The sequence below is a fragment of the Myotis daubentonii genome, chromosome X (genome assembly GCF_963259705.1).
Source record: "Myotis daubentonii chromosome X, mMyoDau2.1, whole genome shotgun sequence".
In the NCBI taxonomy this organism is placed as follows: Eukaryota; Metazoa; Chordata; class Mammalia; order Chiroptera; family Vespertilionidae; genus Myotis; species Myotis daubentonii.
Genome location: NC_081861.1, coordinates 10,441,984 through 10,466,743, shown reverse-complemented (window position 1 = coordinate 10,466,743; position 24,760 = coordinate 10,441,984). Strand labels below are relative to the sequence as shown.

Sequence of the window (24,760 nt, the reverse complement as noted above, 5' to 3'; positions counted from 1 at the left end):
TGTGGAAGTGGTTGCGTCGTCACCCGGGTCCCGAAACCCAGGGCATGGGAGTGTAAAGAAATAAACCTTAAAAGGGAGCCATTTGGTCGTCTAGTATTTTGTTCAGGATTTTTTGTATCCATATTCCTAAGTAAGGGATGTTAGCAGTTTTGTGGTATTTGTCTGGTTTTAGTGTAAAGGCGATACTGGCTTCAAAATGCGTTTCGAAGTGTTTCCCGCCAGTTTTTTCGGTTGTTCTCCCCCCCCCCCCCAAGAGTTTGAGGATTGATTTCTTTAAAAATTACGCCCAGCCCTGGCGGGTGTGGCTCAGTCGGTTGGTACAGGAGGGGGCAGGTTTCATTCCCGGCCTGGGCACATACGCACGTTGTGCGTGTGCGCGCGTGCGTGTATGCGTGCGTACGCATGCATGCGTGTGCGTGCGTACGCATGCATGCGTGTGCGTGCGTACGCATGCGTGTGCGTGCGTATGCGCGCGCATGCAAGCGTGTGCGCGCGTGCGTATGCGCGCGTGCGTATGCGCGCGCATGCAAGCGTCCGTTGGATCCCAGTTGGCACGTGTTCATCAGCGTTTCTCTTTCCCCTCCCCCCTTCATCCCTTTTCCCCCTCTTCCCCTCCCTCCCTCTGAAACCAAAAAAAAAAAAGGCCCTGAATTTTTGTTTGTGGCAGAAGTTTTTGCCTACTGATTCAATCTCTTTGTTAGTTATGGGTTTATTCCGACTTTCTATTTTTTTGTGACTATCTTAGGTTTTCTGTTTCTAGAAATTTTTTCTAAGTTAGCCCATTTATTGATGTACAACTAACTATTCACAGTACTTTTTATAGTCCTTTTTTTTTTCTGTAGAATTGGTAGTAATGTCCTTTTTTCGTTTCTTAAATTAGTAATTTCAAATCTGATTTAATAATTTAGTAATTTTTTTTTTTTACTTAGTCTAGCTAAAGGTTAATTTCAATGTTTTCAAAGAACCAACTTTTGTTTTTTTTCTGTTTTTCTTGGTCTCTATTTTATTCAGTTGTCTGAATTCTTTATATATTTTGAATATTAACCCCTTATCAGATATATGGTTTGCAAATATTTTCCCCATGTGGTAGGTTGTTTATTTCATTTTGTCGATGGTTTCCGTTGCTGTGCAGAAGCTTTTTAGTTTGGTGTAGTCCCACTTGTTTATTTTTTATTTTGTTGCTTGAGCTGTAGGTGTCATATGCAAGAAATCATTACCAAGACTCATGTCAAGGAGCCTTTTTTCTATGTTTTCTCCTAGGAGTTTAATGATTTTTGGTACTACATTGAACTCTTAATCCATTTTAAGTTAATTTTTGTGAGTGTTGTAATATATGGGATCCAGTTTTATTATTTTACATGTGATTATCCAATTTTCCCAGCACCATTTATTGAAGAGACTGTCCTTTCTCCATTGAGTATTCTTGGTTCCCTTGTTGAATATTAGTTGCACATATATGTGTGGGTTTATTTCTGCTTCATGGTATTTCTGGCTAATGATATCACAGATAAATTCAAGCAACTCAACAAATGTTCAAGTGCTTATGGAGTCACCAGGTTGTGTGGTTACTGGGTTTGAAGGCACCCTTAAAAACTGAGTTTGGGAGGCAGTGCCCCTGCCTCCTTTTCCCTTGATTGGATTCTTCCAGGGCTAGGAATGATGACTGCTGCTTCTGGTCTGAGGAGACTGTGCTGAGAAGTGTCCTCATGCACTATCCTTGGTGAGTTGCCTGTGAGAAATGACCTGTGCCATGTCTGTCTTTCAGCCACCCCACATCATGCAGCAGTGCTGCTGAAATCATGTCTGTGCTATTCTTCTACATCATGAAGTATAAACAGGAGGACCCAGAGAACCCGAACAATGACCGCTTCATCCTTTGCAAGGTAAGCAGGCATGGGAGCCCAGAGCCTACTCAGATGCTCACTTAAACTCACTTTTAAAGCCACCATGTAGCCCTAGCTGGTGTTTCTCAATGGTTGGAGTATTAGCTCACACACTGATTCTATTCCCGGTCTAGGGCGAGTACCTGGGTTGCAGGTTCAATCCCCACCCTTGTTGCCGCACATGTGGGAGGCAACCAATCGATATGTCTCACATCGATGTTTCTCTTTCTCCGTCCCTCCCTCCTACCCTCTCTTTGTCTCTTTCCTCCTTTCTCCATCCCTTCCTCTCTAAAAATCAATGGAAAAAATATCCTCAGGTGAGGATTAACAAAATATAAAGATAAAAATAAAGCCACCATGTGGCAACAAGACCTGAAATGGGCTCTATTTATCTTTTTATGTTCTTTTTCCTTTTCCGTATATCTTAGTCCATTCGGGCTGCTATAACTAAATACCACAGACCAGATGGTTTATAAACAATAGAAATTCATTTTTCACAGTTTTGGAGGCTGGAAGTCCAAGATCAAGGCACCATCATGGTCGCATTCTGGTGAGAGCCCTCTATCTGGTCACAGACTTTTCACATGGGAGAAGCGGCCTCTCTAGGGCCTCTTTATAAGGACACTAATCCCATTCTTGAAGGTTCGGCTCTTGTGACCTAATCACCACCCATAGACCCCACACACTTCCTAATACTATCACCTTGGGCATAACATAATGTATTTTGGGGGGACATGAACATTTAGGAGCATAGCATCGTATAAAGATCTAAAAGGTGTCCTAGGGAGGACTGTGTGGTATGACTTGTGGCAAGTAGCCACCCTTCCTTTTGGTGGTTCCCCTCCTCACCCCACCTAGCACTAAGGTCCCCTTGGCAGGGTCATGCTGCTCTCATTCTCTGTCACACGTGGGTAGAGGTGGGCAACATAGCGAGTCCAACTTGCTGAGCTTGAGGAAAATTGAATTGGATTTAAGGAACACCCTACCCTGCCAGTCAGCTTTCTCTTCCATTTCTCTGCAGATCTGACTTGACATTAATGGAGGACTTTCTCATTACATTAGGTATAGTGTCAGGTACCTCATTACATTGGGTGATGGGAAAGAAAAGGAATGTTATAAGCGAGATCGATTTAGAAGGATGTATAGCTCTGTGCAGCTCTTTGATGCTATCTGAAAGTTTGCTGTGTCCTGAGCTGTCTATTTGTTTTTAATCTTCACCCGAGGATATGTTTGTGTGGTTTGTTTTTTTTTTCATTGATCCTAGAGATGTTGCCTCCTGATAGGGGGTTGAACCACATCTTGGGTATGTGCCCTGACTGGGAATCAACCCAAAATGAGACCCGTTGGTGCATGGGACAATGCTCTAACCATCTGAGCCACGCCATTCGGGGTCTGAGCTAATCATTTAAAACTCAGCTAGTAGAGCACCAGGTGCAATCACATCAATGTTTGTTTCTGTCTTTCCCTCTGTCTTCTACTCTCCCTAAAAATCAGTGGGAAAATATCCTCGGGTGAGGATTAGCAAATAATAATAAAGCCAGGGAGAAGCAGAGTTGGTCTGAGTGCAGAGTCTAGGCTGGGCCCAAGGGCATGCAAGGCAACTGGGAGGCAGAGCTTGTTACTGGAATAAGGTAGGAGCCATGGAGAAAAGGATGAAGCTAGAGAGACTTTAGTGGGACAGTTCTGTGAGGCTCGAGATGCAAAACGGAGAGAGAGTCTCTGGGGTCACAAGGGCACGTGGAGAAACCTAGGGAAGGTCAGGAGCCCTGAGAGGAGCAGAGGAGTTGGAATAGAAAGGAGAGGGATCTGAGACTAACAAATACCCATCCACGGTAGTGACAGTGCACTAACTTCTGTTTGGTTGGAGCTGTCATTTAAATGGAGCGAGGGAGCAGACAAACAAACCTGTAAATAGCTAGCATATCAGATGGGGCTGAGCATCCTGGATCCAAGGGAAGTGCAGGAGGGGTAGGGCTTGCTAGTTGAAAGAGATGGTCCAGGGCGGCCATGATGCTGACATTTGAGAATTTTGGAAAGGGCGAGGGAGTGAGCAATGTACCTATTTAGGCACAGGCCCACTGAGCACTTGAGGAAGAGGGAGCAGCAAGTGCTAAGACCCTGAGGCAGGCATGTGCCTGGGATGTTCAAGGGGCAGCAAAGAGGCCAGAGCACCCAGAGTGGTTGGAGGGAGAGTAGGAGGTGAAGGGGGGCCAAAGTGGACAGGCCAGTGCAAGACCTTGGGCTCTACTTGGCACAAGATAGAAAGACTTGGTTCTTGGCAGAGAGTAATGAACAGGCTCTCCCATGGCAGCTGTGTTGAGAATGGCTATGGAGGAGCAGGGAGGCCACTGCAGTGATGGAAGGGAGAGGAGTTTGTGACTAGGCCGAGATGGTGGCAGTGGGAGGATGAGTAAATTCAGTGGGCCTTAAGAACCCGTATTCTCCAAAAAGGTTGAACATTTTCGTTTGTGCATGTGTGGATAAAAGGCCTTGTGAAATGGCAAGGTTCATGCTTAGGTTTTCTGCTTTGCTCTTGCGCCCTATGTAGCCTGCAAAGTGGAGGCAAAGCTTCCCTCTATTTTCCCAAAGCTCCAGTTGCCCTTGCCATGTTGCGTTGAATACCTATGGTTCCCCTGTCTGTGATCTGAGATTTGGGGTGCATGTGGGTGTAGTGAAGAGGAAGTCACACCACAGGGTGGGAGGGGACATTCGGAGGAGCAGCCTGTTCTCAGTGCCAAAAGTTGGCCTGATACTCAACTTCCTGATACCTGTGGCCTTCATGTGCACCGAGGTTCATTTGGTTCCTTCTCTTACAGCGACTGGCATTTGTTGATGTGGCAATCGGATGGTATGGACCAGGACTGGGGACTGCGTGTGGGATGGCATATACTGGCAAGTACTTTGACAATGCCAGGTAAGTTGCTTACCCAGAAACCACTTAACTGTCCCCATACAACACCAGGCACTTTGGCTTTATTTAATCAAAGGTTTCTTTTTCTGAAGTGGTTCCACCTTTCTGAAGTCAGGCATATCAGTGCCTTTCTTACAGGGGCATGTGCCCAGATGCTGCTGAAATGGGAGCAAGGTGGAGGCTGGTGGCTGTGGGGGGTGGGGTGTTGTCCCAGGGTTGGCTATGGTTATGTGCATGTTCAGAGCCCCTCAGTTCCTGGTTCCAGCCCGGGTGGTCCTTCTGGAGGCATTTCATGCTTCCTCCACTACTCATGCAGCTGCCCTGCTCCATTTCCCATAAGTCTGTTGACATTTTTCATCTTTCATTATTGCCTCTATTAGTCCCTATCCTACGTTTAATCACTTTTTAAAACATAACAGCATTTTCGTGGGGTCTGGGTTGTGTTTTATTGATATAAATGTTTCATGTTTCTGCTGCGGAGGAGTTTACCATTTGCAACAGAACATATGCTGCTGAGGTAGAATGCTTTGATTGTTATGATTATTGTAAATAAATTTGTAAGATCAGAAGTAGAAGGTGGCAATGCTTAAAATGGAGCTTACCAAAAAGCTGTATATGTAAATGTTTGGGTGTTTAACGGAGCAGCTTTCTTCCCATCCCCTCTTGTTTGTTGAGAAGTGGCAGAACCTAGAAATAGCCTTTACAGCTAGAATGAGAAAACTAGCCAAGGTGGTGAACCCCATCTCATGAGATCTCAGCTTTTAAAGCTGTGTTTCCTCAGCTGTCGAGTTTGAACAGCATGGACAAGGAAAATAGTCTTAGGAACTTGATGATCTGAAGCAGCTGCCTCCGTCTGTTCCTTTGCTTCTCTCCATGAAATGTATTTGCTTGAGTGGCCCTGAAGAGACCCAAGCAGAGTCCTAAACAACTTTTCGCTTGTCCCAGCTACCGGGTGTTCTGCCTTTTGGGAGATGGTGAGTCTTGGGAAGGCTCCGTTTGGGAGGCATTGACCTTTGGGTCTCACTACAATCTGGATAATCTCATGGCCATCTTCGACGTCAACCGCCTGGGCCACAGTGGCGTCTTGCCCATTGAGAACTGCATAGAGATCTATCAGAAGCGCTGCGAAGCCTTTGGGTAACTATCCTTGTCTTATGTCACCTCTTTTCTGCCCCATCCCCCCTTCACCTTGTAACCTGGCCTCCTCCTTGGTTGATAGGTGGAACACTTATGTGGTGGATGGTCGTGATGTGGAGGCGCTTTGCGACGTGTTCTGGCAAGCAGCTCAAGTGAAGAACAAGCCCACTGCCATCATTGCCAAGACCTTCAAGGGCCGTGGCATTCCAAGTAAACAAGTGTTTCTTTTCAGCTTGGGGTTATTAAAAACATGTGTCTGCACAGAAGACAAGGCAGGAGACTCAGGCTGGCCAGGCAGACAACTGACTTAGTGCACAATGGCTATGCATGAAATATGTGTGGAGGCTCTTGCTCTCCTTGGCTCTTACAGATAGCATGTCTGGTTAGGGTGGAAGGGGAAGCCCAGACCCCCAGCAAGTGAGCAGTGATTTTTCTGCATACACAAGAAAGTAGCTAGGAGGATAGTCCAGTTAGAGAACTGGCAGGGAATGAATCTCCACAGGAGTGCAGAGTGAGAAGGTGCTGCTACCTACGAGAGCAGATATGTAAATAAGGGTGTACACAGACACACACACACACACCCATGTTTGCCTGTGTCTACACTGTCAGGGGAAAACACAGGCAACTAGTAAAATGGTGCCTCTAGGAAAGGTAGCTGTGTAACAGAGCCTGGGGAAGGAAGGGGTTTTGAAAGTCTTCTTGCAGATGCCAAAGCTGACACCTAAAGTTGTTCTCTCAACCTAAAGTTGTTCCTCTCAAATATAAATAGTTGTAAAGAGTATGATTCCTGGTGTGTTCTGACATCAAAATTTTGTAATAAAACTGTTCTATAACTCCTCCCCAAAATACAGTCTTACTCTGGTATCCCCAGTTCAGGAAATGACTGCCTGACCAATTTGCTTCTGGCAGAAACCTGGGTATCATCCTTGCCTCTGACTCTTCCCTTATTTGCTCCCTACACACATACCTAGTCCACCATCAATTCTGATTTCTGCCCCTAAAGTATATCTCAGATCTGTTCACTCCTCTCCATCTCTCCCTAACTGCTGTCTCCACATGCCAGTCCCCACAGGGCTGCTATGGTGATCTTTCTTTTCTACAACACAGGCCTGACCAGTCACCTCCCCCACTCCAACCCTTCAGTGGTTTCCCATCTTGCTTTGGAAAAATCTCAAAACTCCTTATATGAATGGGATCCTCCATGGTCTGCCCTACCTGTCTCTCCAGCCTCATCTCCCTCACTCTCCCCAGCACATGGACCAGTGGCCCCCTCAAGAGCCTCTGGGCCTTTCGTTCAGGCTGATCTTTGGGAGTGCAATACCATCTCAGGCTGTGCCATGTTTTTACTCCTGTGAATCCTTGGCTGACATCTTTTCCATCAGAATATCTTAAATATTTATGGAATAAACGTTTTATTCCTTTGGTCGCAGGCGTTGAGGATACAGAAAATTGGCATGGAAAGCCAATGCCAACAGAAAGAGCAGATGCAATTATTAAACTAATTGAGAGCCAGATAGAGACCAACACTCAGCTCACACCAAAATGCCCTGTTGAAGACTCTCCTTATGTCAACACCACCAATGTAGAGATGACCTCTCTGCCTGTTTATGAAGTCGGTGACAAGGTAAGCAAACTGCTTGGTTCTCTGCTTTTCTTTCTAAATACATGGGACTCTTTATTTACTCAGATATCCATGGATAAACCAACTATTAGGTGGAGTGACACCTAATAAAGGTTATAAGCAATAAGGATGGGTTTACCAATTTTCTTTTACTATGTCTGATATTTAGTCTTTGATTTCAAACTTATATCTGAATTTTCTTATCGGTCATTTGCTACTTATTAGTGCCCAGCGTTGTGTAGGTTTTGTTTGTTTCCTAAATTCAGTTTGTGAGTTGGCAGTCCACTGTGCATGAAAAAATTCTGTGTCTGCTCTAAGAATGGGGGCCTGGCTGGGCTGATCTTTTTAACTTTCTGGATTACACAAGGAACCACGCCAATTAAAAAGACCAACTATTGCCCTAACCGGTTTGGCTCAGTGGATAGAGCATCGACCTGTGGACTGAAGGGTCCCAGGTTCAATTCCAGTCGAGGGCCAACAGGTCATCAGTTTGATTCCCGGTCAAGGCACTTGCCCAGCTTGTGGGTTGGATCCCGGGTTGGGATGCATGCAGGAGGCAACCAGTTGTTTTTTTCTCTCTCCCTCTCCCCTCCTCTTTCTCAAATTAATAAAAACAAAACTAGACCAAAGGAAAAACTATATAGATGAACCTCACTTATGAATATTAATGTGAAAATTCTAAATAAAACAGTCACCGATTTCAACTTCCATTAGTATACAAAGTATATGCAAATTAGTAATTAGGATGATTCATCAATATTAAAGAGGAGGAAATTATTATTTTGATGCATGGGAAACAAAAGCAATTCATAAAATTTATTCATTCCTGTTGTGTGTTTAAAAAACAACCACTGCCCTAACCAGTTTGGTTCAGTGGATAGAGTGTCGGCCTATGGACTGAAGGGTCCCAGGTTCGATTCCGGTCAAGGGTATGTACCTTGGTTACGGGCACATCCCCAATAGGGAGTGTGCAGGAGGCAGCTGATCGATGTTTCTCTCTCACCGATGTTTCTAACTCTCTATTCCTCAGCCTTCCTCTCTTTAAAAAATCAATAAAATGTATTAAAAAAAAAAAACCACCACCTCTTAGCCTTGGCCAGTGTGGGTCAGTTGATTGGACATTGCCTGGAGACCCTTTGGTTTGCAGGCTGATGCTCGAACCACTGAGCAACTCGGCCAGGGCTTAAGGTCTACATTTTAATGTTTATAGCTGAAAAGTCACAGAGGCATTTACATTTGGGGAAATTAAACGTTTTTTATCCTCACCTGAGGATATGTTTTTATTGGGTTTTTAGAGAAAGCGGGAAGGAAAGAGGAACATCAACTGGTTGCCTTCTGTATGCACTCCGACCAGGAATCAAACACACAACCTTTTTGGTGCACAGGTTTACGCTCCAACCAACTGAGCCAGCTGGCTAGCGCAAGGGAAATGTAATTTTTTTAACGATACAAATGGTACAGAAGAATAAATTTATTTTTGAGAAATTGATACCTAAGTGAGGCAAATACGCATTTAAGATTTGCTAGCAACCCATTTTTATGACCCTAAAGGAAATTATTGGTGAATCACAAATTTGCTTTCTTCATTTATATAGAATACAATTTGTAAATCTACAAAATGTTCACCTCCTTTCTAAATTCAGTCTAAGAAACTCTACTGTTTGACTTTTCCAGGTAGCTACTCGCAAAGCATGTGGTTTGGCTCTGGCTAAGCTGGGCCATGCCAACGATAGAGTCATTGTGCTGGACGGTGACACCAAGAACTCCACCTTCTCTGAGATATTCAAGAAAGAGCACCCTGAGCGCTTCATTGAGTGTTTTATTGCTGAGCAAAACATGGTGTGTATGCTGTGGGCATCCCTCTTGGGTCTTCTCATTGATTAGCAGTGGCCCACTGGACACACGAGTCCTGGCCCACATTACAGTTTTTCTTTCCATGGGCGGGGGGGGGGGGGGGGGAGTCTCCAGGGAAACCGGTAGAGAGTAGCTGGGCAAAGTCTAAGGGGTAGTTTCCAGGACTGCTGGGAGGAGCATGGTAGACTGCCCAGCACCCTGTCCCGATAGGTCACAGCCATCTAACCCCAAGGCTCCAAGCCCAAAACATCCTGAGTTCCCTAGTAGCTCTAGGTGGCCCTGCCCTTTCTGCCCTGCTTACAATTAAGCAATCCTACAGCCACCCAGAGGCTAGGAGGTTGAGAAAGCTACAAGATACAATGATTTCTCTATTTCTTCACCTAATATATCCTAGATACTCAAATGTTGTGCCAATTGCAGCCTCAAGAAGGCCAATAGAGAGCTGTGGTCTTGGGTAAAGTCGTTTGCTTATCTGTGCTTCATTTCTCCCTGGAGTGATATTAACGCAGGGAGTCTCTTTTAAATGGGTGCACACCCTCTTCTTAGAGAGAGAAAGGAGTTAATGCTAGTAAAAGACGACTTCTGAAGCGCTGTGCCAGTAGAGGACAATGCATACCTGTCTTCACATTGTAGAGGCCAAAAACAGCACTGGCCAGAAAACTATGGGCCAGCAGGTCGCGCATGACCACCAGAGATATTTTATTTGGAACAAGTAGTATTTACAAATTTTGTAATTAGTTGCAGGCTTTTAGAAACCAGATTTTATATAGAATCTGAACTTCTGGATTCTCTTCAAGAATGGGAAAGTTGGCAACACTAGGATAGCATTTCCTCCTGCCACCAGTCAGCTGGAGCCATTTAGATGGGCTGTACCCCTGCCTCCCACCAGCCTGCTCATTCACTCATGGTGCTTCCCTGGCCCTGTCATTGTTGGAATTTAAGGCCCCCTGTTCAGTAAAGTAGGTCATCACAATTGTAAGAATATGTACATTTTTTTCTGTGAGTCTCATTAAGCAATTTCCATTTTGAGTGGAAAAAATATAATCCACTATTTTCTGAACTGAGCCTCCTATCAAAAAGCTTGCTCCCCAACTCTTTGATGATCCCTTCAGTCACCAGTCATATGCTCTGTGCCTACTAATGTGTTCTTAGAGTTGGGAGAAGTACTAAAGAAGCAGCCCGCAGGTAGTAACCAGTACCCTGGTGAAACAAGTGGGTAGTAAGAGTGTGACTAGCACCAATCAGAAGAGGTGACCTTTAAGCTGAGACTTAAGTGACAAGGAGTCAGTCATGCACAGCTCTGAGAGATGGCATTCCCAGCAGAGGGCACAGCTATCTCTGATAGGCTCAAAGTTGAGATGTTTGTGGGGCAGAAAAAAGGACAGAGTGGCAGAAGCATGGTGACTATTAGAACAAAATTGGTTCAGAAAGGTCACCAAGGGCCAAATTATACAGGGCTTTTGCAGGCCACAACCTCATGTGAGTTCCCAGTAGGGGGCAAATGAGGAAGGGTGTGACCGAGCTCCAGGACTCAGTCCAGTGTCCTTAGGGAAGAGGTGTGCACCATCCACAGATCTAGCAGGAGCAGCAGCAGCCAGTGGGAAGGGACGTTGTCCTATGCAATGCTGCTGAGGTCAGATACAATGAAATGGAGGTCAGGCAAACTCTTGCATTTGGCACCTTCAAAGTCCCTTATAGGCATGGTAGCCTAGAAGAAGGACGTTAGGCAGAGAGTGGGGACAGGGAGAGAAGTTGTGAAGCTGGAGATGGGAGGGTGAAGATGGAAGATAGCAGTACATACTCAAATGATGAGTAAACCCAAGAGAAGGAGAAACTGAATATGGAGGGGAGGGGATAATTACATAGAGATGCCCTTGAGAAAGGAAGAGAAGCATGAGATATTCAGCATGGTGAGCAGGCCCACCATGTCTCCCAGCAACACAGTGGAGAGGCTGGTCAAGGGGCAGATGGGGGAGCCTCCATTGTTCACCTCTTATCCCCCAGGAGGTGTGAGGTAAGGGCACCAGGAAGAAAGGTGTACAGAAGGTATGGGAAGGACACCCACGAGGACTGAGGGGATGGCCATGGGTGTTCCAAACTTTGCCTTTTTGTGTTTGAAGAGCCAGGCCAGCACCACAATTCCTCTGGTTTCTGGCAGTGTTCAGGGGACACTGGGTTTGCCAGGTTTGGGGTTTCCCTGGGTATGTGCCTGGGGTTGGGTATACAGAACAGGGTGTTATCCGGGGACCATGAATTACTGGTTAAGGGGAAAGGGGGGCAGCTAGGGGTGATGGGGGCCTTGTCCAGAGGTATTCTGATTCACTTTCTTGGTGTTAACAGGTGAACGTGGCGCTGGGATGCGCTATTCGTGGTCGGACCATTCCTTTTGTTAGCACCTTCGCTGCCTTTTTGACCCGAGCATTTGAGCAGATCCGTATTGGAAGCATCACTGAATCCAACATCAACCTTATTGGGTCCCACTGTGGGGTATCCATTGGTATGAGTTCTCAATGCCATCATCTTGATAGCCTTTCTAGTTGACAGAGAAAGATTATTAATCTAAACGGGTTAAATTGCCAATGTATGTAGGGTTTCATAGCATTTGATTATTTGTAACCACTTAAAAAACAAATGCTTTAAAAGTTCCAGGATACTCTGGGTAACTTAGAGCGGATCTCTTGATATTATTGCAAAATGCCCAGTCTTGCCATCAGTGAGAAGAAGTAATCTGTCCTGAGTGCATCTTTAATGTCTAGCCACGTTCTAGGTATGAATAGGGTCACCCCAGCATTACAGAGTTCCTTTCTGCTCTTGGTGTGGCCACGGCACAGGGAAGCGAGGAGCACAGCCTGTACAGCTTTGCCTGGGGGGAGCAGCCTGGTGGGAGGGAATGGGAAGCTGTGAGAATCCTGATGCTAGGGAGTGAGGCCAAGAAAGACACCACTCTCAGGGCATTAACCTGGCAGGACATGCTAAATGGAAACAATGGGAAATGGGGAAGCCAGGAAGAGGGTTGAAATATGGTGTGCATTAGCAGTGGATGGAAGATAAGAGTGAATCTGAAAAAGTCAGAAGAAAGAAGTCACATTGCTAACAGATGGAGTTCAAATTGCCTGGGAAACGTCAGGGAATCATGGTCATGAGTGACAGAAATGAGGACTTGGGAAAGATGGAGGTGCCTGATGTACTGTGGTGGGGCAGGACCCCTAGGTAGATATGACAGCTTACAATTGCTGCTAGAATGCGCTGGAGGGGAGGGTGGGCCAGAAGTGAGCATTTTGGAGTTATCTCTGGGACTCCCTGGGAGAGCTAGACTGGCCAAGAAGTCTCTGGATGGGACACATGCAAGGGGGCAGGGAATGAAGTGAGGAGAGCCAACAGCATGTCAGGGTTGGCCTGGGCAGAGGGCCTGGTAGGGATTTGGGGGGTCTTTGCCTGGAGCTAGGTATAGTGAAAGTTTCAAAATAAGTCAGCAACGTGGAGAAGTGGCTCTAGGGCCAGCCCAGAAGAGCTGGGAGTTCTGAGGTTAGACACTTACCCCAGGCAAGGCAGTGTGCATAGTGACAGTCCCCTTCCCAGCTCGAAGAGGCAGGCCACCCTAGCATACATTGGGCTTTCTCTTTTCATGGTGTTTCTGATCAGAAACTCTGTTCCCAGACAAACCCTAAGGTCTCCTTAGTTACAATAGCACCCCAAGGGTGCCCCCAGGGTATGTTATGCTCAGCTACCTTGAGGCCTTAAGAAGTGAGTAAGACCACTTCAATCTAAAAACCTCAGTCTCTTGATGGAGAAGATAGATGAGCAGAGAAGGAAAGACAAAGCTGAGAGGACCCTCTTTAGGAGAAAAGGGACAGGGACAGAGACTTGATGGGGCCTCAGCCACCTGTGCTCAAGAAGAACATGAAGTCACCTTGGACAGCAGTAGCAGTGCCCAGTGATCAAGTGCCAGAGGTTGGCAAGGGTCAGGGCCAAGAAGAGATCACTGGTTGATCTGGAAGGTCAATTAGTCAAACCTCAAGTGTCACAGTGATGTCTTGAGGGAGATAGATGTGTGACAGCTCATTATAATTATGAGGCATTATATTGACATACGAATTGGATAGTTTTGTAGGCTCTGCTACAGTTGTGGCCACCTTTCTCCCCCGCCCCCAGATGTCAATAAGAGCTGTTGCTTATCCAGCAGAGGAAGCGGTCCTAGCTTCTTGGTCTGTCTCATGTTTTTGTTGGGCTGTGGCTTTGTTTTCTCAGGTGAAGATGGCCCCTCCCAGATGGCTGTGGAGGATTTGGCCATGTTCCGAGCGGTTCCCAACTGCACCGTTTTCTATCCAAGTGATGCCGTCTCCACAGAGTATGCTGTGTTCCTGGCGGCCAATACCCAGGTATTTTTAGGGGCCACTGGTTCGGACAGAAAACGCTTCTGAGCTCTGCTACTAGTTTGGTACTGGTGGTTGGATTTTTCCCATTTTCTCTCAGCATAAAGGTAATAGACATTCATTATAGAAAATTGGGTTGTAGGATTCCTTTTAAAAATAGAACCATTACCCAATAAAGGTGTTAAGCACATAAAACATGAACACATTCAAAGACAAATAGTGCAGAGAGATGCTGAACACCACCTGATGGCCCAGGACTTGGCAAGAAGAGGGAGCCTGGGGCTCTGAGTCAGGGAGCTTTCGGCAGGGCCCAAGGAGTGGGCTCCAGCAGTGAGCCATCTTGTGCTGGCCTTAGACATACCCCATGCCACCACCTGTGACATCCAGAAGGCCAGAGAGTGGCCTGTGAGACTTCACTGCAGACAAACCCTAAGGTCCCCAACCTGGCTCCACCCTCAGAAACAGTGCAGATGGGCAAGAGTGTGGCTTCTGCCCCACTTTTCCCTCTTTTTTTTTTTTTTTTTTAAATATATTTTATTGATTTTTTTACAGAGAGGAAGGGAGAAAGATAGAGAGCTAGAAACATCGATGAGAGAGAAACATCGACCAGCTGCCTCCTGCACACTCCCCACTGGGGATGTGCCCGCAACCCAGGTACATGCCCTTGACCGGAATCGAACCCGGGACCCCTCAGTCCGCAGGCCGACACTCTATCCACTGAGCCAAACCGGTTTCGGCAACACTTTTCCCTCTTAAAGTCTCACACAAGGGCATCAGATGAACACAACCTAATTCCTGCCCAGAATCCAGTTACAGGGGCATCTGGGGGATGTAGTTTTCACCTTTCCAACCATTCCAACTGTCACCAGACTCTCCTCATTACCCAGCCCTGCACCCGACCGTACCTCTGCACAGGTGACTCTGGGGACAGTTGGTAGATTGCGGAAAATCCGTTCTAAGCATTTGCAATGTGTTAGAGACGTTTCTTTTTTTAATGTTTTTATTGATTTCAGAGAGAAGAAGGGGAGGAGAGGGAGGGAAAGAGAAAAACATCAATGATGAGAAAGAATCATCAATCGGCTGTCTCCTGCATGCCCCCCACTGGAGATCGAGCCCACAACCCAGGCACATGCCCTGCCTGGGAATCGAGCTGTGACCTCCTGGTTCAGGGCTTGACCTTTTTTTCCCTTAACCTAAGTGGGCTCAAAGTTTATGTATGTTCTGTACTTGATTTTTTACTTACTATGTCCTAGAAATTGTTTTATGCCTGTGTACATACATAGTGATCTCGTGCTAGAGGATTCCATTTCTAGGAAGATCAAGAGAGGCAAAACAAAGCTGTGGTCACAGAAATCAGAACAGAGATTGTTGCTTGGGTACAGGAGAGGGGCACAGGGAACTTTCTGGGCAGATGAATGCAATCTGGACTCAGGTGATGGTTATGTGCTGTATACCTTTGTTAGAATTTGTGGATCGCTCCACTGAGGTAAATTTTACCTCAATAAAGACACTGAATATAATTGATTTATAACATTGGGATGAATGAACAGAAGCTGTGTTTCTAAATTAATATATTAGTCTATAATGTACTAGAGGCCTGATGCACAAAATTTGTGCACGGGTCCCTAGGCCTGGCCAGTGATCAGGGCTGATCTGTGGGATGACCAGCAGGGCAATCGGGGTGCCTCCACTGTCACCCGCCTTGGCCAGCCTGGTGCCACACACTTGCCGCCCCCTCCCCCCGCCACCTCCAGTCATTTCCCTCTGCGAGAGGCAATGGGGGGGCCTGCGGGCTGGGGGCAGCTCCTGCATTGAGTGTCTACCCCCTGGTGGTCAGTGTGCATTATAGCAATCAGTCGTTCCACTGGTCTTTCTGCCGTTCAGGCAATTTGCATATTAGGTTTTTATTATATAGGATGATTTAAATATGTGTGTAGTCCTAGCTGGTTTGGCTCAGTGGATAGAGCATCTGCCTGTGGACTTGAAGGGCCCCAGGTTCAATTCTGATCAAGGACACATGCCCGGGTTACAGGCTCAATCTCCAGAGGGGGTGTGCAGGAGGCAGCTGATAATGATTCACTCTCATCATTGATGTTTCTATCTGTCCCTCTCCCTTCCTCTCTGAAATCAATAAAAATATATATTTTTTTAAAGATATGTGTGTAAATTAAATACTTTAGACATTTGGATATTTATACTTCTGTTTGTGTTGATAAAAATGTATTTACATCTTACTGGGGAAATACTGAGTCACTTTATATTCCAGTGTTTAAGGTATTTCTAAGGTTGAATCATTACAAGCTATTATGGAAAAAATTAATTGTATTAACATTGTGTTCTGATCTTTCTATTTAACATGAGCCAGTGCTCCTGCCCTAAATTTATGTTCTGTGTGTGGGGACAGAACAGGTCAGCGTGTATTTGAGAAAGCTTTTTTAAATCAGTGAATGTGGCAACATGCAAAGCTTGTCACTAAACGCATCGCCAGGGTTCTGCATAAGCTTTTGCCTGGCTCAGTAGTAACCTGACCAGGTGATAGCTGACCTGCTTGCCAGCGGTTTGCCCTTGCTCCAAAATGTGTGCTTTATTTTAGTAAAAGAGCTACTCAGTCCTCCTCCTCCTCCTCCCTCCCTGCCTTTGTTTAAAGGTTTATTAGTTGGAAATTGAGTTAGACTTTCTAATAGTTCTGGTTTCTGTTTATACCCTAGGGGATATGCTACATTCGCATCAGTCGTCCTGAAACTGATGTTATTTACGCTCCAACAGAAATTTTTGAGATTGGAAAGGCCAAGGTAAGCCCTTAAGTTCTCCAGTGTTCGTTCTCTATGTCATTTCATGTGCAGATAACTATTCTAAAACTAGCACTAGGTATCCTCACAGTCAAGGCTTCATCCTTTCTTTGTTCTAGTTTTTAAAAAATCAGTTGTGACCTTTACCTGCTTTTCCTCCAGAAGGAACATTTTACCAATATCAGCCAGAATTGAACTTGTCTCCTTTCTGAATGGAGTCTCTCTTTGTTGAATTTTAAAAGATAAAGCAATACAACCTGAAGGTACTTGAGTTGCTTGGCTATAACATCACACAGCCTCAAGCTAAACAAAATAATAGAACCTATTATTTCAAAGGAGTAACAGATCTATGAGGTTCTGGCTTTGCATCCTCAAGACCAGGAACAAAAGGAAATGGGAACCATCTTGCTGCTGGCAATTGTGTGGCCCTGACATGTTAAGTGTCATGTCAGTCACCGGTGACTGACACTATACTTTCCGTTTGGACCTCATCAGTGTCCGGCCGCCAGCATATCAGTGAAAGATATTGCGGGTTAAACGGAAAGGACGACAAAACAGGCTTGGCGCTTAACGCTTTAAATATGTGAAAGACCAGTAGCCATTCTTGAAGGAGCAACAGGTGACATCCTACTTGGCTGCTAAGGGCTAGGCTGCTCCAGAATTTATAGTTGCTAGTGCTCAGAATGACTGTGACTGAGCACTGAGTGGCTTTTAGTGCATTATATCCCGAACAGTCTATGCCTGCCACTAGGTAGCTGGCCAGCACTGGGTGGAAAAGCTGCAGTATTCACCTTCAGTGTCCTATTATCCTCTGTACTCCCACATTTAAACTCAAGTATGTTTTCCTCTGGGATGTGAGGTTTTCAATGATAGTCAACGGTCTACAGAGCTTTCTCTTAACTCTCCAGTCTTTTCCCCCCCTAATATTTTCCCTATCCTAACAAAGTTAGTTTCCTAATAGTAAAGTATGTGAGTTAAAATGTGTATGATAATATGCATGCTATGGATAACTCAAGGGCTGAGTTTTACAAAAGAGACATAAGGGAGGGGGGGAGTGAGTGAGTGTGTGTGTGTGTGTGTGTGTGTGTGTGTGTGTGTGTGTGTGTGTGATTATATATATATGGGCTAGGATATTCTCAGAGAATAGAGTGGCTTAGAAGCCCTGACTATACTGTCATATAGGAAAACCTATAAAGATGGCTAAAATGAAGATTAATTCCATATGCCTTTGGTTGGGGAGCTTTGAGGAAATCAAACCCTGAGAAAGGCCAAGGGCCCTGTCTTTGCTTGCAGAATAGCAAGTGATTGAGAGCATCGGCTTGACATCAGATGGGCCTGGTTGCTGTCTCAACCCTAGGCAAATTCCTCCTGCTCTGAGATTTGCTTTCCTTGGCTGCAGAATGGGCCACAGCACACTCACGGCATGCAAGGGGCTTGGCACAGAGTGTATACATAATGTCCTCAAACGGTCCCTGTTAACATCTTCACCAGTGGAGTTCAGTCTGTTTTTGCTCACCCAGCAAGATGTCCAAGCAGTCTAGAGATGGTGCCTTTCCAGACCCCTTAGTGGGTATGAGTCCATCCTCTGGCTGAATATGAGCCATACAGCTCACTTCTGGCCCCTCTGTCTTTTAGATCCCTATTTGATACCCACTTTCTTGGTTAAAGGGTCCTTTTGTATTTTGTAAGAACTTAGTAATTTGGCACTGGAAATCATGAGTAAAGGTCGATGAATTTGTAAAACAAATATGAAGTGGGGGTTATCAAAAAGAGCGTGTCATTTTTCAGTGCTTTGATTCAGCCTTTTTTATAGTGAATTATTAATGAATGAAATTGGGGACGAGCAAAAGGTGAGGGAAGAGCAGTGTGTTAGAGTGTCTTCCACCTTGAGATGTGCTCTGAACATAGTAACCACAGCATTTTTGTTTTGCGGGTGCAATACCAGGTCATTCGCCAGAGTATCGATGACAAGGTCACAGTTATTGGAGCTGGAGTTACTCTGCATGAAATTTTACTGGCTGCTGATGAACTTTCCAAACAAGGTCAGTTTGTTGTTGTTAAATGTTGAACATCCAGCTGGGGAAAGGTGGGACTTGGGCTGCCTCATGTGCCCCAATTGGTGGTCTTGTTCTAAGTCTGCTTCATATACTAACCTGGTTATTGCTGTTCTCCAGATATTCCTATCCGCGTCATTGACCTGTTTACCATTAAACCCCTGGATGCTGACACCATCATCGCCCATGCGAAATGCACTGGTGGCCGAATTATTACCGTGGAGGATCACCACCCAGAAGGTATGTCTTTTCAGAGTCTGCTTTGGCAGGACATGTTTGATTGGAGGCGCCCCGTGCTCCTGGGCATCACCAACTACTTAACCTGTATTGCTGCTCTTCATAAGTATATCAGTTTAAGAGTCTCTTGGCCACCTACTCATTTGTGTATCCCCAGCACAATGTACAGTGCTTGGCCTCTCGGTGGCTTGGTGGCACCACAGAGGATTGCCTAACTCGGCATTGCGGATGAGGAGAGTTCATGAAGAGCTTCACAGTTGCTCTTGAGTTTTGAACTATTAATAGTTTATGCCCCCAAAATGGGAGCTGGGTAGTGTTTGGCCTAGGAAAGTTAAGTGGGCCAGATAAGAGGATGGGGAGTTGCATGTCAGGGGTCCCCAAGAGCACAGCCATGATCCACAGAGTCTCTAGAAGCACTCCCAATGCCCTCACGGCTGAGATTTACCACAGGGAAAGGGCACAGGACCCACAAAGACAGGTCAGGGATGGAGAACCCCAGTCCTTAGGCTCCCTCCATTCCTCCTTCCCTCCGTCCCTCCCACCCATGAGGGACCTGCCAAATACTCTCCCCTCTTCAGCAGTGAAAAATGCATCACTACAGACCCAGGGAACCCACCTGAGACCCAGCACCCTGGGTTTTATTGGGGGTTGGTCATGTGAGCCCCGCCCCCACCCCCCACCCCCGGGCCAAGCATGTACCAAATTTCCCAACTCCTAGGACTATTACAGAAACAGTCCAGGTGCAGGGAACACCGTTATGAGTAGGGGAAATGTCATGTTGGCCGAGGGGACTTGCACCAGCCCATTGCCCAGGTGCCACCTGAGGGCCAACCTTGCAAGTGGCCCTTCTGAAGCTGGTCACCTCAAGCCTGCCAGTTGCTCTTTTATTTACAATTCATTTGTTGATTTTAATCGTTTGGGGGATCCTGGCAGCTTTGAGTATCTGAGTTCCACAGTCCCCCGTATCCATGGAGCCCTGGATGAGAGCCCTTAGTGTAGGTGGGGCTGGGAGCAATTTTGGGACCTACAATGTAGAATGGGAAGTTCTGGGCAGTCGGGAATGACTGCTTCCAGGAATCAGTACTAGTGAAAAATCTTTCTCCTGGGAACCAGCAAATTCAAAGGCCTGTATATATATCATGGGGCATTGAGGTTGACTACCCATTTCCAGAACAGAGCCTGACTTCCCTTGCTTCCCCAGGTGGCATCGGGGAGGCTGTGTGTGCCGCTGTTTCCATGGAGCCCAACATCCTGGTGCACAGCCTGGCCGTGCAAGGAGTTCCTCGAAGTGGAAAACCGAGTGAACTACTGGATATGTTTGGAATTAGTGCCAGACACATTATAGTGTCTGTGAAATGTCTGTTAACTAACTAAAACAGCTGCTGACATCTCTACATTCATACTTACTGACAAACCAGCATTTAAATCTATACTTTTTCTTCTTTCTTGTTAAAACAAATTACCTTCCAGTTAAGCATAACTACGTATACAAGTTTTACTCACATGTTTAAGCAATGAAAATGGGTTTTAAGATTTTAAGTGATAGAATGGCTTACAAAACAAGCACTTACTAGGAAGTTTTATGATAAAACTAACCGATATCTGGTCTGGGGATCAACCTTAAGTAATAGTATCTTAAATGTGTGTGTGTGTTTTCTCATAAGTAAAGAAAATGTGAACTATAGACTGTAACCGCCTGGGTTGTGCAGCACCACGCTACACACTGCTGTCCCAGGTGGAGATTGTATGTGCTGCCGTCCTACCTGCAGCTTCCTGAGTACTGTGTGACTGCAGAGGCTCTGGAATTTCATCTCCCCTGTTACGGTGCGTGAGGCAGTAGTGAAAGCTCTTAGACTGTCCTTTGCTGCTTGAGGTGACTCGTCTATGAAGAAAGAATACAACTAGTTCTAGTATACACACTGCACTCTTGTGAGGTCTCAAATGTCTCATTTGCCCAGTGACCAGACCAAACTGTTAACTCTTTTCTATTCCTTTACTTGTTAAAAGTTAATAAAGCATTTCAAAAGCATTTGTGCCTTGTATGTGTGATTTGGTTTTTCCTGGATAAAATCCTCAGTAAGGAAAGCGCTTCTATCTAAACCAGAAGGAGAAAGGGTACTGAGCAGGAGATGCACCACTAGAGGACAGTATATGGCCTGAAAAGAGCCATCCCTGAGCCAACTCCTTATTTCAGCTGTAAGTACATGAATCATGTGGCTAAAATACAAGAAGGAAGTACCAGCCAGATAAAGATGGGCTCAAACTTCAAAACTAAATTTAAAATTGACTGGATGTGTCTTGGTGTGTCATGGTCCTTATTTTTATTGCTTTCATTAACTGGTCATTAGGAGTCTTTGTCCTGGGATGTGAGGTAGGGACTGAAGAACTGGCCTGGCACTCCAGAGCCTTCCTTGGGGGCCTACTCATTCTGCTCCTGCCCTTTTAAACCGCTGAGCTCATTTCCTGGCCTGTAAAATTAGTATATTTGTTGTGCTTATTTTATAAGATTTCAAGAAAATTGGCTTAATAAAGAATTGATATGATTAATACAAATATCAAACAAAAATTTAAAAATCAAACTTATTAGCAAAAATCAGTTGATAAAGGGTCATTATCGGAAGTTGAGAAAATGCACATACACGAAGATTTTTACCTCAAGCATCTCATACTCCATACAATTTAACCCATTAAAAGTATACAATTCAGTGGTTTTAGTATATTCAGAGTTGTTAGGCAACCATTACCATGGCCAATTTTACATTTGCATTACACCAAAAACCCTGCATCGCTTAGTCGCTTCCTACTCACTTTCCCAGCCACTGACAATCACGTATTTTCTGTCTAGGATTTGCCTATTCTGGACATACATATGAATGAAATAGTATGTGGCCTCTTTGTGTCTGGCTTATTTCACTTAGCATAATGCACTTGAGGTTCATCCACATTATAGCATCTGACAACTTCCATTCTTTTTAAGGCCCTATACTAGTCCATCCTCTGTACAGACCACGTTTTATTTTTTTTTTCTAAATATATATTTTACTGATTTTTTACAGAGAGAAAGGGAGAGAGAGAGAGAGTTAGAAACATCGATGAGAGAGAAACATCAATCAGCTGCCTCCTGCACACCCCCCACCGGGGATGTGCCCGCAACCCAGGCACACGCCCCTGACCGGAATCGAACCCGGGACCCTTCAGTCCGCAGGCCGACGCTCTATCCACTGAGCCAAACCAGTTTCGGCATGAGACCATGTTTTATCCGTTCATCACCTGATGAACATTTGAGTCGTTTTTACTTTGTTTACCATGAATAATGCTAAGAACATTTGTATTCAAATTTGTGGATACATAGGGTGTCCCAAAAAATGTATGAACACACTTTGAATAATTATAAAGGCAGTGTTTATTAAAATACATTTCAAAATTGAGCTATCAGCTGTCACAGGGTGTATACATTTTTGGGGGGGAACACCCTGTATATTTTCACTTTTCACCTGTATACAAACCTGGGAGTGGAATTACTGGGTCATATAGTAAATGTTACTCTCTTGAGTGTGTGTGTTCATTTAAACAGTTTTATGATGCGTGAATCAGAATGACTGTGACATGAAACCAGAATGTGTAGCTATGTACTAGCACCACAGTTGCTTGAATTCGAGTGTAAACTGCCCCTATCTGGTGAAACCTAAAACAGAAACAGTGTAGATACCATCCATGATTAAAGTGCCTGGACTCAGCCCCCCTCAAGGTGCTGTGAAAGGACAGTCGGACCTATCTTGTACTAGGCACTGAGAGAAACCATGATCACTCAGAGAAAGTGCCCTGTGGCCAGCTTGGGCCAGTTATAGCTTTTCTGAATGCAGAGTAGCCAAGGGTGGGGGAGGACAGGCACACAGTAAACTGGCATAGGCACTGAATGTTCCCTAATTGTTCTGGAGCCATGGACCCTTACCCCTGAGTCTTCAGAAGCTGCCTTGCCGCTTTGCATCCCTTCCATGGAAGAGTGGCACTGGGGCGGGGAGGGGGGGGGGAGGGAGGGGGGAGTGGCCCGGTCCTTGGCCTTCATCCCCAGGTCGGCTACTTGTTGGGCTGGTGGGGCAGTGACTAGGTAACCCACTTTGCCTGTTTCATCTGTAAAAGAGGATGTCGCTGCTCATGATGGCGATAGTATCTATCTCACAGGCGATAGTATCATAGTATGGCCAAGATTTCAGAAGTGCCATCGGCATGAGAACCGCCCTGCCTTCCTGACCGGTTCCTCCTCCCCAGCCCCTTCCTGGCCTCACTGGGATTGTCCAGGGCTCAGCGGCGGCGAATCGGCCCGCCTTCCCCCTCCCTGGACGCCCCGCCCCTTCTCTGCAGCCTTGGCTGCTCACATTCCCCTCCGAATCGCCTGTGCTTTTACTGGGGCGCCCTCTACCCACCATTTGACAGCTTCGCGCCGGCCCGCGCCTGGCCTGCCTACCCCGGGCGGGCACGCCAATCCTTCTGTGGGCGGCAGTGCAGGCTACATCATTGGGCTTTGTTCCGTCACTCATTGGGACTCAGCCAATCAGCGCCGTCAGCGCCAAACTGGGCGTGGAGGGCAACACCAGAGGAGCAACACCCACCGGCTTGTGGCTGGAGCCGAGCTGGTTGCACGCGCCCTGGCATTCCAGGGACTAGCGTTAGGCGGCTACCCTGACCCCAGAAACGAGGCGGATATGGGCACTTGGTTCTAACCGCAGGCTGACCGGCCATGGAGAGCAGAGAAAAGAGAAAGCTCGGGTGGAATGGAAGGGCTAAGGGTGCAGAGGAGAGGAAGGTAGTAGTGGCTGGAAGTGCAGGCAAGGGTGGTGGCGGGGGTGTGCATCCCAGGCCCTCTGGGACTCCTAAAGGGGAAGGAAAGTGATGCAGAGACTCAAAGCTCCGAAGCAAGTGGGGCCTGGCAGCTGAGTTCTCTAGGTAGGACATGCCCACCCACAGGCCGTTGTGGTCTTATTTGCCACAAGAAAGTAAGAGAGGGTACCTTCTATGTCCCCACTGTGATACCGTGCCCTGCCAGGCCATGCTTGGGATCAGAAAAGCGGTGGCCTGGAATTCAGGAATCCTGAAATGGTCCCACGTGCAATTCTCTATTTAACGAGGAGGACAAACAGCAGTTACAGAACACTCGGAGTAACGACACAGGAGTGCCCCAGGGCTGCAGAGGCAGAGATGCAAACAGATCCCGCCCTTAGTGTATGCCTGTGTCCCTGGAGCATGCTGTGACTGGTTCCTAGTTTGGGGTCTAATGGCAACAGGGGGTGGTTGCAGAGGATTTCAAGGACAGTGGGTGTCTCCTTGCAAGACACCTGCTCAAATGAAGTAATGACACAGCCCTCCAGCAATGGAACACCAGTCCCAAGACACAGGAAAGCAGCCAACTTTCAACAGAAGGGAGGCTCAGAGGCACTGGGGGCTTCCTGGTGGTCCGTTTCAATTGAGGCTAACCAGATGTCCCGGTTCCAGGAATCAGGATCCCGCTCCTCTAACCACTCCCCTACCTTCTCTCTCTCTCTCTCCCTCTCTCTTCCTCTCTGAATCAATAAAGACAGAGGAAGAGAGAGAAACATGGAGAAAGAGGGAATTCAAATGACATTGGGATTCTGTAACCCACACAATTAAACATTGTGTTTGATTTTCAGCACTGTCAGTCTTACAGATACAGAAGCACAGGAATTTCCAGGGCTGTCACTGAGGTCATCTGCTTGTCTGTCATACTGTGACTTGAGCAGAGAGGAAAGGAACTGGAGCTTGAAAATTACATTATATATATATATATTGATTTTTACAGAGAGGAAGGGAGAGGGATAAAGAGTTAGAAACATCCATGAGAGAAAAACATCGATCAGCTGCCTCCTGCACACTCCCTACTGGGGA

General features: G+C 46.2%; 1 protein-coding gene across 1 annotated transcript; it reads left to right on the top strand.

Annotated features, from left to right (window-relative positions):
* Positions 1-5,747: 5,747 nt before the first annotated feature.
* On the top strand, positions 5,748-20,834 carry TKTL1 (transketolase like 1). Its single transcript, XM_059680504.1, has 10 exons — positions 5,748-5,931; positions 6,014-6,141; positions 7,362-7,555; positions 9,227-9,391; positions 11,747-11,903; positions 13,655-13,785; positions 16,488-16,571; positions 18,514-18,610; positions 18,743-18,862; positions 20,061-20,834. The coding sequence occupies exons 1-10, from the start codon at positions 5,837-5,839 to the stop codon at positions 20,231-20,233; spliced, it is 1,344 nt and encodes a 447-aa protein (XP_059536487.1). The 5' UTR covers positions 5,748-5,836; the 3' UTR covers positions 20,234-20,834.
* The last annotated feature ends 3,926 nt before the right edge of the window (positions 20,835-24,760 follow it).